Genomic DNA, 18,587 nt, shown 5'->3' with positions numbered 1-18,587 from the left:
GTCGCTGACCATCTTTCTCGGATAAGGATAGAGGATGATATCCCTATAGACGATTTCTTTCCCACAGAGAATGTTGCACACATAGATATATCCTTCGTCGGTCAAGTATCTCTCACATCTGAAGATCAATCGATCGATGAGGGAGATGCCATATCGATCGATTCACGTAGTTCTACATCGATCGATGACGAGACTGATGTAATTTCTCACCTCTCAGATAACCAACATCACGAACCCCCGTTTATTAAGATCAACTTCGGTTTACAAGTAAATGTTTCCGGTGATGAGATTAATCTCACACCTAAGGAATTATCACAACGGGAGGTAAATGCGATTGGTAGAAACTCGGATAACCGACCCTGGTATGCCGACATAGTTAACTATTTGGCAGCTGAGGTTGAACCAGACAAACTCAAGGGATATATGAGGAAGAAATTTTTCAGAGAAGTAAGACACTACCATTGGGATGAACCTTACCTCTATAAGCATTGTTCTGATGGCATATACAGACGATGCGTATCCGAAGCTGAAATTCCACACATTATTTACCAATGTCACGGAGCTGAGTATGCAGGACATTTTGCTACCTTTAAAACGGTTTCAAAAATTTTCCAAGCAGGATTTTGGTGGCCAATTATCTTTCGCGAGGTCCATGCATTTATAACCCAATGTGACAGATGCCAAAGACGGGGAAAAATCAGCAAAAGATACGAAATGAAACAAAAGTTCATTCTTGAAGTTGAAGTCTTTGATTGCTGGGGTATCGATTTTATGAGACCTTTCCCGTCTTCATATGGAAACAAATATATACTAGTCGCTGTAGACTACGTATCCAAATGGGTCGAAGCAATAGCTTCCCCTACCAATGACGCATCTGTGGTTATTAAACTCTTCAAGAGTATAATCTTTCCAAGATTTGGAGTTCCAAGAGTAGTCATTAGCGACGGTGGAACTCATTTCATTAACAAAATCTTTGATAGATTACTTAAAAAGAATGGTGTTCATCATAGAGTAGCTACACCTTACCATCCACAAACTAGTGGACAAGTAGAAGTCTCTAACCGGCAAATTAAGGAAATCTTAGAGAAAACCGTAGGAATCTCCAGAAAAGATTGGTCTAGGAAACTAGATAATGCACTTTGGGCCTACAGGACCGCCTACAAAACGCCGTTAGGAACAACACCATTCCACCTCCTTTATGGCAAATCGTGTCATCTACCAGTCGAACTGGAACATAAAGCAGCTTGGGCTACCAAACTTTTGAACTTTGATATCAAACCGGCTGCAGAAAGGAGACTCATCCAGCTTAACGAGCTTGATGAAATCAGACATTTAGCTTTCGAAAATTCAAAAATCTATAAAGAAAGGACTAAAGCCTATCACGATAAAAAGATCATATCCCGGCACTTCGAGCCAGATGATCAAGTCCTCCTTTATAACTCTCGATTGACTTTATTTCCTGGAAAGCTAAAATCCCGTTGGTCTGGACCCTTCACCGTAACAAACGTTCAACCCTCCGGAGCTATCACCTTACAAAATGAGAAAGGCCAGGAATTTACGGTGAATGGCCAACGAGTTAAGCATTATTGGGCAAAACCACCAGCGAAAATGCCCATGGTGCTGTATGAACCTGATAATTAGTTTAATCAGGAAGTCGAGCTAAAGACGTAAAATTAAGCGCTGAATGGGAGGCAACCCATTTATTTTTATAAAAATAATAAAATAATTATTCAATAATTAAAATTAATAAATTACATTTACTAGAAATTAATAGTAATTTTCGTATTTCTTAGTATTAGCATTATTTAGAAAATTTAGTAATTAGAATCTGTAAATAAAAGGACATCGATCGACGCGACATTACTGTCATCGATCGATGCGGGCATATCGACGGTTTTAACATTAACTTCAATCGATATCAATCCACTTCCTCTTCCAAAATCACAAACACAACCGAAAACGAAAACACCCACTTTCTCTCTCGATTCTCGACGGATTTCGTCCGTTCTTCGCCCAAATTCACTCGATTTTTCACTCTGTAACTGTTAAATCCACTCCCGAAATCAACATTCAAGGTATGCACTCGAAATTTTCAATTTTTCAAAAAATTAGGGTTTTCGTTTCGAGTTGGATTAGAACGCTTGATTTAGGGCGATTGGGAGATGTTTTTATAGTTCATATTGCTTATCTAGAGTTTGGTTTGTGACTTCTATGCATTTAGATTAGTATAAACGCGATTTGGAGTTGAGTGATTTTGCAGGTTTCGCGATACGACATCGGTCGATATGAACTTGTTCGCATCCACCGATGCTCTCTTGTCGGATTGTTCCGACACGACGATATCGATCGATGTTCAATAGAACCCATCGATCGATATTACATTATATGCGACAATGCTAACCTTCTTTTCTTCTTGGTTTCAGATGAGCAGCTCAGAGACAAACGCGAGAAACAGAGAACTCAGGTCGAAAAGGAGGTTCGACGAGACTAGCAGCTCCTCCAACCCACAGCGCCATCCATGGCCTCGCCCCGAAAACACACATTCGATGTTCCAGGCTACGCTGATCCTAAGGCAGCGATCAACAGCAAAGAGTGCCGTCAGCGTCCTCTGTCCGATGATTGGGACGACTACGACAGCCTCTTCTACAATACCTGGCTAGGCATCTCCATCGAGCCCACCAAGTTCCTTGACCGACCCATCCTGAAAAAACTCGGGATCGAGGGCGATGTTAGGGACATGATCACGCAGCTTGGACTCGGTACCATGCCCTCTCGCGCTTACGACCTCTACCCCGATCTCGTCCGCCAGTTCATGGCCACTTTCGAGGTCATCTACAGGACTTCAGCTGCGAGAGTAGCGGGAGATGGCACCTTGACCTTCTTCGCTAGAGGGACACGCTACAGGATCAGTATCTCCGAGCTATGCCGCATCTACGGTTTCGATGAGAGCATCGCCTCTTACGAGGTCCCACCCTTCTCACACATTGAGGGATTCTGGGAGATCGTCGGCACAGAAGTTTGGGACACGAACAGGGCCGTGCTATTAGACATCCGCCATCCTGCACTTCGCTACTTCCTGCGGCTCCTTGCAAACACACTTGTTTGCAAGATGGAGCCCAACAAGGTCCGAATAAAGGAGCTCACACTACTTTTCTGTGCAGTGAACGGCGTGGTGGACTTGGTTGAGTTGGACGAGGATGGCGAGGTAAGCCCGCCGAACCTCGGAGCTGTCTTTGCCGCGCATTTGGTGGAGCTGAAGAAGAAGCCCTTCACCAGCAAGGGCAAGAACAAGAAGGAGACAGTTGGGAGCCTCCTGACCCTGATCTTCCAGTATTTCGGCATCCACCTCGACTCTCGCACCGCTGACCGCGACCACGCCTTCCTCGACGAGCAGCACTTGATGCACTCGCTATGGCTCGAGGAAGGGAAGCTTTGGCGCCTCAGGATCCGCGACGAGCATCGCCTTCTACCTCTACCAGATAGGAGGATCACTGATTTCGGCAACAACGTGGGGCAGCTTCGATGCATGCCAGACGAGGCATTCCTCCACAACCCGTGGAACATGTCACGCCGATCTCCCAGCATTCGCCGCACCAGAGCTCACGACGCACAGGCACCTCCTCTTCCTGACTTCCCGAACATTCCGGACATCCCTATGCAAGAGCAGGGAGACTTCCAGAGGTTCGTGGTGGACGCTCTTCAGGCCATCTGGGATAGAGTGTCTTGTCGCAGCAGGAGAGCCACAGGAGCGCAGGCACCAGCACGAGCAGCTCGCAGGAACCCATCCCCAGAGGACAATGAGGCTACTGACGAGGACACCGACTAGTCCTCCCATTTCTATCCTTCCTCCTCTTATTATGAACTTATTTATTTATTTTCCGAACTTGTAGGATTTATGTTTCTAAACTTATGTTTTATGTTTGAGGATGCTTATTATTTTGTATGCTTGATTGTCTAAACAGAGCTAACATTAGGCAAGGAACATCGAGTTTGACTCCAAGCACATGCGAATATATCTGTGCTCCGCCATCGATCGATATGGAGAGGATTACATCGATCGATTCTAAGCGAGTAACATCGATCGATATGGAGAGGATTACATCGATCGATTCTAAGCGAGTAACATCGATCGATATGGAGAGGATTACATCGATCGATGTGTAGTACGGTTAGGTACTTAATATTTACTCTAACATTTCTCAAACATCTAACTTGATTTTAACCTACCCTTGGACACTTTGCACCGGGTCGGTGCAATTTAAGTCTGGAGGAGGTAGTTACTAACACCATTTTCTTGAGTTTTTGCCAAAAATCTTTTCAAAAATAATTTTATTGAGTCAAGAAGGGGATTATGAACTACTGATTTCTACTTGAATGTCTAACCACTTTCTAGCACCATTCTAGATTTACTGACTGCAGACAATACTATAGATGCTAAAGTGGATCGACCAGTCAACTATGCACACTTGCTAACTTGTTAGAAAGAACCGAAGCTAACCTCCAACACTAACCTGACTTCACTGCTTGTTTTGGGGCTTGGTATACATGGGATCGGATTTTCCAGACAAGTCTGAAAGGTAACGCCTGGTTTAGATTATTTATCACATTTTCTCTCTCTAGATTTCGACCCTAGATACGTTTAAAAATATATATATATATATATATATATATATATATATATATATATATAAGAAAGATCTATTGTTTAATTAGGATGAGTCTGAACAGGACTTGGTGGCTAAAACCATTAAGGCTTAATTCATAAAGACTCAAATAAAAGAGTTCGAAACGGGACTTGGAGGCAGCAATCTTCAAGGCTCGCTTTCGCAAAGAACTCTCGGATATAGGTCAAAAAGAAGTGAACAGAGCTTGGTGGCAACCACCATTAAGTTTTGATTCGTGGAAGCCTGTTCAATCTTGGTCACTGATCCTGCAATGGAAGCAGACTTTGACCCAAGAGAGAAATTTAGAGAGAGAGAAACTAGGAACTAACTTTTACCTGCAGCTTCAGATACTTGTCCGAAATCCTTGCATCCTGTGATCGATACTCCCAAGGTAAAGCCTACACTTTTTACATTAAGAAATGAGGTTGGTTGAGGAGATTGATAATAAGATTGGTTAAGATTGTTGGCTAGATGATTTTGGTTGCTAAGCTAGGATATTGCATAATGTATATCTGTAAGAAGGAACCTTAGATGTGGAATGCAATATTATAGAGGTGATGACTTCAATATTTCAGATCTGTGAGTCCCTGATGTTTTCAACCCTCTTCCAGAGAGATTGTCCATTGGTTTAACTTGAGGACAAGTCAGAAGATAAGTCTGGGGGAGTTGATATACCATGATTTTCACCCGCTTTTATACATGGTATATAAAGGTTTTAAGATGTATTAATCATGTTTTTGAGTCTTTTCAAAGCAAATACAGGCCTATTCACCTGATTGAAGGAAATGATACTTTTGGGACAATTTGGAATGCTTTTACGCAAGGAAAATCGATCGACGTTAGAAGAGCAACATCGGTTGATCTTAATCACTTATTATCGATCGACATACAGTCTTGTGCATCGATCGATACGCAGTCACACAGATGAAATCGCAAACAAAAAATTTCATTTCCCAGAAGATCTATTATTTACAACTTAAGTCCCTGGCCGCCTGTTAGGCTATATGTACTAGGGTTTTGTATCATTTCTAGCAGACACTTGCAAAAGATCTAGTTTGGAAAAGGAGCATTTTGGCTACCATTAGGAGAGCTTAGGATTGGAGAGATAGATCTGAGACTGCAAAACAGAGAAGATCTTGAACTCCTTTATTTCTATTACTCTATCTATTTGTGTTCTATGTTTCATTTGAGTTTATTTCACACCATCATGACTTTGTCTCTCATGAATATGTTTGAGTAAACCAATAGTTAGATTTAGGTTTCTCACCATGGTTGAAAATATGTACTGCTAATATGACTGTTAAAAAGGTGTTTTGATTGTTCTTTCATTGCTTATGAACTTAATGCTAAAATTGAGATTGATCACCTTCATTTTAGATCCTAGGATTAATTGAGTCCGACTAACCGTTTCCCTTCAATACCTGAACCCATTTGCGTGATCTAACTGACTCAGGCGCAACGACAGTTGGTCTGACAAGGTTAGAGAACAAGTTAAACCCGTTCGCAAAGCTCACTAGAATAACCGTCGATCGACGCAACTATCGTTCTGTCGGTCGATCGTTACAAAGGTGTATCGGTCGATGTACATAAAGTCACATCGATCGACATTTTCTCGAGATCAAAATACGACAGTTGAGATCCGAGATCTAGTGAAGATAACCTATCCGGTTAAATCAACGTTTAGTTCAAGAACCATTGAACCCTTTAGTCTAAACTAAGTGCATACATTTTACACCTGAGAACTACCTGGATCTAGCTACTTTCCCAATCTTGAAACCACTTCAATTCAATCTATTGAATCACTGTTGTTTTCGATTTATCATTTATTGCTTTTAAAACTATTAAAACCTTTCAGTCTATATTCATTTCTAATTATTTAAGTCTGTTGAGTAATCCTAGAGTCTCTGTGGATTCGATCCCTAAGTACTACATCTGAACCTCTTTTGATGAGAGTAACACTCTTTAGGGTAATTTAAGTGATATCAACCACTCTCTTAAATGTTTGCGTGTCTGTTTGTCTTAATGTCATCTATGATATCGGCCTGAATTTTGTGGTGTTTTATAAAGTCTCGGTTTATAAGTGTGCTTTGTGTGTTAGACTCCTTGGTTTGTAAGTGTGCTTCGTGTGTTAGACTCCTTGGTTTGTAAATGTGCTTGAAGTGTTAGTGTCTTTGGTTTGTAAGCGTGTACTTTGAAATTTATGTAACGTGCTTGGTGTGTAAAATATTACAACTATTTATAAAATGCTCATGCAGTGGCCTTGTTTGTGCTTAATGTTATGTTGTTAATTGATTTGATGTGAATTTTAGCTAGCAGATGATGATGTTGTTAATAACATTTTGATAACAGGAAGCATCACAGAGTTCATTTGATGTGAATTTTAGCCAAGCAGATGATTTCATTCCCGGGATAGGAACGCAGGACGTTGAAGGTCTTTCTCAGACCTCGTATGTACCCGGCTTTGATCCATCTCAGACGAAGAAGGGAGATGAGTGGTGGACTCCAAGGACTTCAGTTTAAGATTCAATAGCTCCACTGCCGTCACATTGGGATATATGGAATAAAGGAAAAGGACTTCAGCTTACTGATTCACCATTGCGCACAGATGGTTCTCCGCAGTCGTCACTGTGTTATTGCTCTGAAGAATCATGGATAAGATTCACGGAATGGGTTAAGAAAGCAAAACCTTTACCACTTGGTCCGTCAATCTTAAATTTTTCTATAGCTACAACGATAGTAAATCCTGGACAATGGCTTGGCAACGAGGTAATTTTTTATTGTACTAATTTGTTGAAATTATCTTTGTAACACATCTTCATTGCTACATTAGTTTATTTTCATTGGGAATATTTAGGAAATTGATGCAGTTATGTCTATATGGCGAGTCAACACAACTTTGAAGCGTTGGGCTGCAAGCCGTGTTGCTTTCTTAAATGCTATGTTCTGCCTCCAAATCGAAGTTGGATACAACAAGTTCTTATGACTTTTAGGAATGTAAAGGATTATCTGAGTTTAGAAAGGATTAGAGAACGAGAATAAGAGATTAAGAGACAACTTAGAGACTAATGGAGAATCATAGTGAAATGTGTAAAGAGAAAGATTGTTTAGAACTGTCTAATCTTTATTAATGACTGAGGTTACATATATATAGTCCTAAGCATTAGGGTTTTTCGAAAACATAAGGATAGCTAAGCATGTGAAGTCAAGGGAAGAGCCTTTGCTTTTGTTTGAACCGGCCAATGACAAGCTTCACACGATTAGGCATCTTCCTGATCCAAGTCCAAGATGCTCTTCCTTTCCAGTCTTTGCCAGCCTGTCTTAGCTGTCAATGCGCGCCTCTCTTATCCACTCCAACGTCTGGATAAGCTTTTGGTCGAGTGTAACTTCACCTCAGTTCATGTGAGTTACTCGGTGAAGTTACCGTCCTCCCTTTTACCTTGTACGGTCAGTGTACGGATGATCTGTCCGTACCATTGCTCAACTCACTCTTTCCTTTCACTCCTTTGCTTCCTCATTTCCTTAACTCCTCAATGCCTTCTCATATACCTCAGCACATCCCAACAGTTCTTTCCTAACAAAAAAGCGTATGAATTGCCTGATTTTCTTCTTGGTTACGGCAGAGGAGATCTTCCATCGCATGGGCGGACTGATCAAATTTGGGGTGTCGATGTTGATCGTCTCTACTTTCATTTGTTTGTAAATGGTAATCATTCACTCCTCTACACTTCTTAGTTTTCAGTTGGGTTTCATTTACAAATTTAGTATTCTCTGACGCATGTAATCACTGGGTTGCCGTCTGCATCAACATTATTGAAAAAAGGGTGGAAGTCTTTGACTACGGTGGGGGAAGGAATAGACAAAACGTTGAGAAGTTTTCTGCTTTGATTCCTAGGATAGTGAATGCTGTTGCATCACCTGAAAGACAGAAGCAGCTACTCCTCGCATCATATTCTATCGTGGATGTGCCTATGAAGGCGAGACTGAACAAGTCTTGTTGTGACTGCGGTGCATACGCACTCAAGCACTTGGAATGCCATCTGCTAGGTATCGACCTCGGTTTATTGGATGATGAAATAATAATGGGTTGCAGACAGAAGATTGGTGTGGATTTATGGGAGGCTGCACACGATCTCATTTACGCTGAGGCAATGACACGATATGTGCCTTCACCATGGGAGAGAGAAGAGGTCTTTGATCTCGAAGATTGATTATGTATCTAGTTATGTAGAAACTTCAAACTTTTGTTTGGATGAAAATTTGTGACAACTTTAGCTTTGGATTTTCTAGGATTTTTAGTTCTTCTAATTTGATTTTCTGAACAAATTGATCTTCTAATTTGATCTTTGTTTGATTTTCTGAACAATTCTATCTTTAGTTCTTCTAATTTGATTTTTGTGATGTGTACTACATGATCATAAAACATGAGGATCAAAAACAAATTCAGAATATATCTTTCATTCATAACCCAACCCGAAACCCTAAATAAACTCTAAACCCTAAATAAACTCTAAACCCATAACCTCAAATATACCCTGAACCCTTAACTCTAACCAAAGTCGAAATCATAACCCCAAACACACATGACATCTATTTATTCACTAGTAATGTAAATTTATACTAATTATCATTTGATCAATTGTCAGACCACTTTCTTTGCTCCATGTTTTGAAACTAATTTAAAGGATTCGAAGACAAAGTACATACGTTTGGTAGGTTGTTGTAGTCATGTATTTTGTGATTATTTCCTCATCTACCTTTGGTAGAATTCACATTATTTAAAAATGAAACGACGCTGTTTAGCAAATTATTTTGACTTATCCCTTTTTCTTCCTCATTCTTCCTCGACAGAGAGAATAGCAGCGGCGAAATTTTAGAGATCAACTCTATCATGTATTCGGTCAATTCTTCATCCATTCCAACAGATCTAGTCGCCAAACAACGCGGAATTCCTAGGAGATGCAATTGCGGTGAGGCAGTGTCTCGTTTCACTTCAAACACAGTTAAAAATCCAGGAAGATTATTTCACCGTTGTCCGATGGGATCTGAGAAGGTTAGTCTTATGATCATGGAACTTTGTCTTTGTTTCAATCTAACCGTTTATTGGATGTTAACGATGAAGGACAAAACCCATTTGTTCAAAGGGACTGATAAGTCGGTTGTTGAGGAGATTGAAGACTTCCTAGACCTTTTTGATGTGCTGCTTGTTGACAATATCGAGTTTCAGAAATCAGTGAGAGATGGTGAGGCCATGATGAAAGGCCATGAGGGTAGGATTGAAGAGATGGAAGATGCAATTGCACATTGTGAAGAGAAGATGACAGAATGCATTAAGGAATTAAGGATCATAAAAGCTTTGTTTGTGTGTTGTTTGGCGATGGTCTTCATGTACCTTGCATATGCATGATGTTCATGTGCTGCCTCAAATTGTTGTGTTTCTTTTCAAACAAGTTTAAGACTATGTTTCTTGTTATTTCTTGGTGGTTATCATCTACTAGAACCAATAATTTTGCAAATACCAAATTGTCACAAACATAGATCGATTAGTCTCAAGAGTTTAGCAAATACCAAATGGTCAAATAAGTTCTTAAACAGAAGATCACTATGCTTCAAGATCAATAAGAAACAAAACAGAGACAGCAGAAAACAAAGAACAAACTAGATGGGTAAATCACATGTTCCTCTCTTGTGTCCTTCGGTACCACAATGACTGCACTTGTGCTTTTTATTCTTTCTTGATCCTTGAAAAGATTTTATCTTGTCTTCTACTGATTCTTCATACCTTCTCTTTATTGGTCGATCATCACTCTTTCTTGTCTCTGGTGGTAAAACCTTAGCAAGTTTAACCTCCAGGGACATTCCATTCACACTCAGGAACTGCGATTGGATTAATTGAGTCCACATAGGCGGTTCTCCACGCTGCAGCGGTGTATAAGCCGTCAGTAAATCTGTGCACTTCCATGCCTGTGCCAACAAAAACGTGATTGATTGGAGTCGATAAGCTGAAATTAACAAAAATAAATATCCCAAAATCATATGTTTATACTTCCATACCTCGTGAATAAATGGCAGGAATGGCGTGTCAACAAGGAATACTTATATTGTACTTCCCACATGTGCATGTTCTTCTTTCCAAATCAACATGACAATCATATATGTCTCCTTTCACAAGCGATTTGAGGTCGTCAACCTTGTAGACTTAAAACCTTTTTGCCTTCACAATTCTCCTATCAATCTTTTTCTCCACCTTAGTGGTTAAAGGATCAAGATGCTTAGAGCTCACCAAGCGACGCTCATAGAACCATCGAGTCAACAGTTCTCTTATACTATCTAGCAAAGGAATAACCGGATATTCTCTAGGTATTCTCAGAACTGAATTTATGGACTCTGCAAGGTTTGTGGTCCTAATGTCATACCTTTCACCAGGGAAGAGAGAACAAGCCCATTTGCGCACATCAGCCTCCCGCAGATATCTTCCAAGCTCATGACTCATTTCAAAAATTTCAGTGATACGTTCCTGAAATTCAGCGGACCTGTATGCCCGTGAAACCTTTTCCACCAAGGCAGTCAACCCCTTTGTCTTGAAAAATGCAACCATATTGGTCAACAAGTGATGAATGCAAATTCCATGTGATGAATGCAAATTCTATGTGCATTTCTATCTGAGACAAAAGCTAGGTCTTGACAATCAGCAATAACCACTTTCAACTGTCTGAAGAACCACCCCCATGAATCGTCATTATCCGAATCAACAACCCCAAATGCAATCGGATACAAATTAGAGTTACCATCTACAGCAGTAGCAACAAGTAGAACTCCTCTGTATTTATTTTTCAGAAATGTTCCATCAACAACAATCACCCTTCGCATTGCATTGTAGAATCCTCTAACTAATTATCCAAATGACATAAATAGATACATGAATCTTCCCTTCTCATTAGTTTCATAGTGAGCATGCATACCAGGATTAGCTTCTTTAATCATATGCAAATATGCTGGTATTTTAGCATAACTGCGATCTGGTATATGTTGGGGTCAAAATCGGTCACGACGGAATTAATGTCTGAAAGTCCGTAAAAATCAGCATGAACGTTTTTACGAAAAGTAATCTTCGTAAAGATATCTTTACAAAGAGCCTTGCGGTAAAATCTTGTTCAAATCTCAATCGAACCACTAAATACCAATTACCCGAAGGAAAAAGACATGTATCCAATTCGGCCGCGGACAAGCTCGAGTACGGCAATCGGACCACAGACAAGCAAAGCTCGATCGATAAGCGGCGACCAAGCATGCACACAGCACGGTCGCTACGTAGCGACCGAGCTCGGCCAATCTCGGTCGCTACGTAGCGACCTAGCTCGAGCCAAGCTCGGTCGCTACATAGCGACCGAGCATCCGTCCCGCTCGGTCGCTACGTAGCGACCGAGCGTCTATCCTGCTAGGTTGCTACATAGCGACCGAGCTCAAGCCAAAGCTACGTAGCGACCGGCCGCGAAGTTTGATCGATGAGTTAGAATAGCGGAAAACATGGACTGAGCTTGCTACGGTCTTCGGGAGATAGCATTCGAAGGTTTGACGAGAATGCATGGATTGGAGCTAGTATATAAGAAGTCTTAGGCGAGGAGCATAAGGGAGAACTTTTTCAGAGCAAACTTAGCACTTAGAGCAATTTAGGCAATTTTCCGTTTTTGTTATTTCGAGCTGCGACTCAATTAGGTTTAGCCATCTTAGGGTTACTAGAACTAGGAATCTCGCCGACAGTTCTCGAGCCCAGGCTTGTACCTTGTTGTAAACGCTCATACGCAAATTCGGAATAAGATCTTCTTTGCTCTCTTTTTCGATTTCTTATTCTTTACCGTTGTTATTCTCGTGTTCTGATTGCTTGACGTGTGGTAATTAGCAGATATTCGGATCCTCTGGGAAATTAGGGTTTTCCTAGTTTCCTCATTTAAACGGAAATCGACAGTGCGAATATCGGTTCCCACAGGGACTCTGATACAACATCGATTTGGTGATGCAAACGATGGCCCAAAAGCAAATGAATTCATTAAATTTATGAGATTGGAGCATAGTTGTGAGATTACTTACTGGCACGCTTGGGAAGCTCGTGAGTTTGCTATTGCAGCTGCTAGAAGTATATTGTGGGAACCGAAATTAGCACTGTCGATTTTCGTTTAAATTAAGAAACTAGGAACCCTAATTTCCCAGAGGTCCCGGATCTCTGCAAGAGCGAACGACAAGTGACCAAATATATATAGAAATAATGAAAAGATATCAAACGAGGTTAGAGAAAACAGTAGATCTTATTTCGAGTCCACGTAAGAGCGTTGCGATCATTACAAGAGATCATAAAAGCTTTGGCCGCAAAGGCTGTCAGCGAGTTACTTAGTTCTAGAGGCCTAAAAGCTCAAACCTAGTTGAGTCACAGCTCGATAACAAAAGACGAAAAAGATACATAAAAGGTTTTTAATTGATTTCAGACTGAACCTTGTTAAAGGCTGCCTACGTACCCCTTTCGAGGATCAAGCCGAACGTAGTTCAATTGATAGAGCTGGACAAGAGATCGAACTACCTGGGCGAGTTCGTCTAGTAATTGAGTGCCAGTCATAGAAACCTAACTTGTCGAGAATAAAGCCTAAAGTTTCTAAGTGCAGAGAATTCTTAGTCTAAAAGAGTTGCCCCCCCCCCCCACCCCCATGCCTCTCGCAAAGGACTCCTTATATACTCGCTCCTAGGTCGGCTTACGCTTTTACTCTTCTGCCCTTAAGCCGTCATAGCATAAAAATGGAAATGTTCCATTGTTTCCGATCTTCGTAATTATCTTCAAAATTCTGTATTTATCCGTGGAAACTTGACAATTATCTTCCCTTGCGAATCAAGCGTAAACCATCCTATGGTTTACGGGCTTTTGGTTAAGAAATCATATGATGGGCCTCGAGTCGTGTTTTAGGTCCCTTTGGGCCGTCTTCCGACTCGAGACGTTTATTACGACTTCTTTCGATAAAGAATGAACTTTCCGCGGTTTTAACCGCAAAGTTTTATCGATGACTTAGAATGGCGGAAAACCTGAACTGAGTTCGCTACGGTCTTCGGGAGATAGCATCGAAAGATAGACGAGAATGCATGGACTGGTGTCGTATCGACGTTTGCTACGTAGCTGGCTTCATACTCTCCGCTGAATTGACTGGCCACTAACTGGGAGTCGGAGTAAGCGTGGAGATTGCGTATTTTTAAGCCGTGAGCTAAACGTAGCCCTGCGATTAATGCTTCGTATTCGGCCTCATTGTTTAAGGCATGGAATTCCAGCCTGAACGATTGTTCCAAGATCTCGCTCGTTGGAGATGTGAGACGGATTCCGATACCCGATCCTTGCTTGGATGAGGATCCGTCGACGTGGAGGAGCCAGGTGGAATTTGGTTCCTCATTGGTTATTGTTCCCGTTGGAAGTTCGACCAAGAAGTCTGCGAGCACTTATGATTTTGCGCTCGTCCTCGGTCGGTATTCGATGTCATACTCGCTCAACTCGACCGCCCACTTAGCCAGTCGGCCTGATTGACTTGGGCTATGCAAAATTGTCCGTAAGGGAAAAGTCGTGAGGATGACGATTGTGTGGGATTGGAAATATGGTCTTAGTTTTCGGGACGATGTTACGACCGCGCATGCCAATTTTTCCATCAATGGATACCTAGATTCGGCATCCAGCAAGGTTTTGCTTATGTAGAAAATAGGTTTCTGTTCCCCGCGTTTTTCCCTGATCAGGACTCCGCTTACGGCCGTTGCCGACACAGCGATGTACAAGAATAAAGGCTCCCCTTCCACGGGTTTTGCGAGGACTGGAGGAGTAGCTAAATAACGCTTCAGCTGTTGGAAGGCGTTTTCGCACTCTTCCGACCATTTGAATTTTTTATTTCCTCGCAGGACGTCGTAGAAGGGCAGGCACTTATCTGTTGATCGTGAAATAAATCGGTTAAGCGCTGCGATTCTGCCGGTCAGTCTTTGGACTTCCCGCACTCGATTTAGGTGGTAGTCTGAGTGCGTTGATGTAATCATTATCGATTGAAGGTAACCGCACTCGGTATGTCAGATGTGCCTGTCGATCGATGGGAGGTGTGTTGTGACGATCGACGTCGGACTCACTCTGTCGATCGATGGTTGGCTCAACCGAGTGATCGATTTTATCATAGAAAGGGGAGGGTGGGTGAGGATGCTTAGCTGCGAATTCTTCATGAGTTAGAATTTGAACCGCATTGCATTCAGTCGATTTGGCAGACGACGTCGATCGATGACTGGAGTAATCCGTCCATCGATCTTCATCATGGTCTGTCGATCAATGCGAGTTCATCGACATTGGTCGACACCATTGGGATCCGCCGAGACTCATGGAGCTTTCGATTTCGAAGTCTCCTTCCTCAAGCTTTTCATTTCTCACCACTTCCGAGAAATCATCATCTATGATGGTATTTACGTGGTGTTTCCCTTTGTCGGCTCCTGCCTCTCTAGCGAAAGCTTCTTGCCTCTTTATAGTCTCGCCCATCTGAATTACTTGGGTTTCAAGTTTTCTCATCTGAGTCCCTAAGGTCTCGATTTTGGTGTTCAGATTGTTGTAGGCGGAGTCTATTTTACCGTTGAAATCCACGGTGATTTGTTGTTGTCCCAACAGTACTCGATCAAGCATCTCTTCGATCTTGCTTTCTGATTCTGGGGTGGTGGATTTTGGTAGTAAGAGTTCGAGTAGCTTTTGTTGTTGTTGAAGGGTTTTTGAAATTGTGAACTTTGGTTACTTCTTTGGCCATTTCCAAAGAAGTTTCTGTTTCTGCCCTGGTTTCACAATTTCTGGAATCCGGTACCTCCGATGTAGTTCACATTTTCTTCTCCTTCCATATCTGCTACTTCTCCTTCAGCTGAACAGACTTGCTTCCTAAGAAGCTCGTGCACCACATCTAACTTAGCTCTTACTTCGTTCATATGTTCCTTTCCGATAGAGGCTACAAACTTCTTCTGTTCAGAGTCAGTGTTTTTGGTGCTGCTGCTGTTAGCAAGGTTTTCGATAAGTCTCACAGCTTCCAACGGATTCCGAGTAGTAAAGTTTCCTTCACTCGCCGTATCAAGGGCCATTTGATACTGTAAGGCGAGACCTCGGAAGAAAGTGCTTAGCAGCTGCACTTCGTTAAATCCGTGGTGCGGACAGTCTCGCTGGAAGAACCTAAATCTAATCCACGCATCTTTGAAGGACTCTCCAGCCTTCTGCGAGAATGTGGAAATTTTGTTCCAAAGTTCTTCAGCGCGCGCCTCATCTAAGAAGATTCGTAAGAAAGAATTCTTGATGTCGCTCCAGGATGTTAAAGATCCTGTGGGTTGCTGCCTAAGGCTGTGAATCGCTTCTCCATTCAGCGTGTATCTGAAGAGCTTGCACAGCAGGTAATCTTCGGGGACTCCTTCCATCCGAATAGCAGGGATTAGATCCTCGAACCGTTCCAAATGGTCCATAGGATGCTCGTGCGGTAACCCAGAGTAGGATATCTGCGACACGAGAGTGTAGTATTGAGGCTTCGGCTCAAAATTCTGCTTCTGGATCTCCGGAAGTCGAATAGCTGATCTGTTGGAATAGTACTCATCTGGGCGATTGTAGTCGGCCAGTGGTTTCGATCGAGCGTCCTCGTCTACAGGTTGAGCAGCTCCTGTAGTATCAGCATCAGGGATTACAGTTCCCTGAGCATCTATTTTCTGACCTGTTGCATTACGCAGATGACCGGCCTGGTCATACAGGTTTCCGTTCTCGTCCTGAGTTAAAATAATAATGTTTACCATTTTTGACGACACAATATCGATCGATGTACGCGGTGTAGAATCGATCGTTGTCGAACGAATGGGATCGATCGACGATGATGGTCTGGTGTCGGTCGACGGTTGGTTGTGCGTATCAATCGACGACGAAGTTGTTGCGTCGAGCGATGTGGAACGTTGACCTCTACGGATGGTGCGTTCCAAATGAGCATGATCGTCTGAGAACAGCAAGTCTTTCTCCTTGTTGCTTCTGGTACCGCTGGGCATGCACCTGAAAAGACAAGAAAAAGATTATTAGAAAGGGGTAGAGAAAAGAATAAGAATCAATAAAACTAAATCTAATGGCGATCAAAGCTCCCCGGCAACGGCGCCAAATTTGATACCACTCAAATTACCCTAAGGAGTGTTACTCTCATCAAAAGAGGTTCAGATGTAGTACTTAGGGATCGAATCCACAAGGAGCTAGGGAATAATTAAATCTAGTGTTTTTATAATTCTAGAGGTTGTAAATGTCTAATGAAATAGCAATAGTAACAAGCGAGTAAATAATAAATGTAACTTGGTTGGAAATGATATTAGATGCAGGGCCACTATTCAGGTGTTGGAGATTATAATACCTATAGATGCCTAACTGTTGCATGCATGATATATTAGAGCTCATTCGCTTAACTCAGTGATCAGCTGTCGCATGTACCACTGGTTGACAGACTAGATCTCGTGTCTCAACGGTTAGTATGCAGACAACGAGAGAGTGTCGATCGATGGTCTATTAAGACGTCGACCGATACACCTTTGCCAACGTTGATCGATTGTCAGTTGAGGACATCGATCGACGGGTTCTAGCCAGGCCTATGCGCGAGTATGAAATGCCCTACTAAGATGCTAAATTGGCGGTTAGCCCTCTCTAGCAGTCCTAATATGATAGATATATGTCAGGATGGGATAACAAGGATGCTTGAGTATGCAATCCTATGATCAAGTTCTAGTTAGCAAGGCTAAAACAAGCAATGAATACAAATCTATCATGAATATCACAACAAGGCAGATCTATAGTTTGGGGCTAATCCCACAAACCTATCTGAACCCTGGATCTAACAGTTGAACTACTCAGACATAGCAAAGCAATTCATAACAATAAAGGAATAGAAACTCATAGTATAAATGAAAAGAAATGGAAACAAGGAGTTTCAATCACAAGTGATCTTCTCTCCCAAATGAAACTTGTAACAAAACTAGGTCTAGAAAAAGCTCTCTCTTTTTGCCGTCAAAACACTTAGGCAGTATATATTCTACTAGGTTAAAAATTCGTCAGGGCATTTTGGTAATTTGGCTTGGCCTTGGTTTTTAAGTCTGCTGAATCCAAAATGTCGCGTCTGGTGTCTCGACATCGATCGATGGTACTTGTGTATATTAATCTTCATCTGTCGAGGCATTTCCTGATATCGATCGTCTGCACTGATGCGCATCGATCGATTGTTCTTCCTCTCGTCGACCTCTAAGTGGCTAGCTCGGGTGAAATGTCCTTTAAGCTCCAAAATGCTCAAAAGTCATAGCTTTACTCCGAAATGCACCTTAACCTGAAAACATACCTAGAAGAGTAGAAAACATAGATATATATATATAGTAAAATACTTATATACCATGGATAAAAATGGGTCAAATCCAATGTATATCACCAACATCACAGGAACCATCCGCAGCGACATGATCCTTTGATGGCTTCACAAAATCTGGTCGAGTTATCTCAGGAATTTCTTCATCCTTAACATTACTTGAATCACACGGCTCCTTATTCAAATCAATATTGACTCGTTCTTTTTGATTTACACCAAAACCAAAGAACGTGACACACAAGATAATAGATGAATCCCTCTTTGCATACGCCACAAAATTAGATGCTTGCCGATCATTGGTGATAATAATTGGAGGATTCCCTCTTTGATTCACCATCGAATAACTGAACTCGGTATTAAGAACATTATGGTCCACCCAATAATCCTCACACACGATACTCTTGAGCTTCTCCAATGGAGTAGTAGTTTCTAATGTTACCATTCGACCACGCCTTGCTGTGTCTACCATGAAACTCCAATCTTCACTGCAACTAGACACCCATTCACCAGATTTAACATAGATTAGAAC

At 41.8% G+C, this 18,587-nt stretch overlaps 2 protein-coding genes and 1 non-coding gene across 3 annotated transcripts; 2 read left to right on the top strand and 1 right to left on the bottom strand.

Annotated features, from left to right (window-relative positions):
- Nucleotides 1-7,414: 7,414 nt before the first annotated feature.
- On the top strand, nucleotides 7,415-8,872 carry LOC125607245. Its single transcript, XM_048777136.1, has 2 exons — nucleotides 7,415-7,430; nucleotides 8,427-8,872. The coding sequence occupies exons 1-2, from the start codon at nucleotides 7,415-7,417 to the stop codon at nucleotides 8,870-8,872; spliced, it is 462 nt and encodes a 153-aa protein (XP_048633093.1).
- Nucleotides 8,873-10,503: 1,631 nt separating this feature from the next.
- LOC106442270 lies at nucleotides 10,504-11,531 on the bottom strand. The gene is made up of 3 exons (XM_013883972.2): nucleotides 11,331-11,531; nucleotides 10,868-11,241; nucleotides 10,504-10,663 (listed from the first exon to the last, which is right to left on the bottom strand). Exons 1-3 carry the CDS (start codon nucleotides 11,529-11,531, stop codon nucleotides 10,504-10,506), a joined length of 735 nt encoding a protein of 244 aa, XP_013739426.1.
- Nucleotides 11,532-15,831: 4,300 nt separating this feature from the next.
- On the top strand, nucleotides 15,832-15,938 carry LOC125607767. Its single transcript, XR_007338837.1, has one exon. It is a non-coding gene; the product is annotated as a small nucleolar RNA R71 (small nucleolar RNA).
- Nucleotides 15,939-18,587: the final 2,649 nt, after the last annotated feature.

The sequence above is a fragment of the Brassica napus genome, chromosome A3 (assembly GCF_020379485.1).
Source record: "Brassica napus cultivar Da-Ae chromosome A3, Da-Ae, whole genome shotgun sequence".
Lineage (NCBI taxonomy): Eukaryota > Viridiplantae > Streptophyta > Magnoliopsida > Brassicales > Brassicaceae > Brassica > Brassica napus.
The sequence above is the reverse complement of the archived record's forward strand: the minus strand, read 5'-3'. Positions and strand labels throughout refer to the sequence as shown.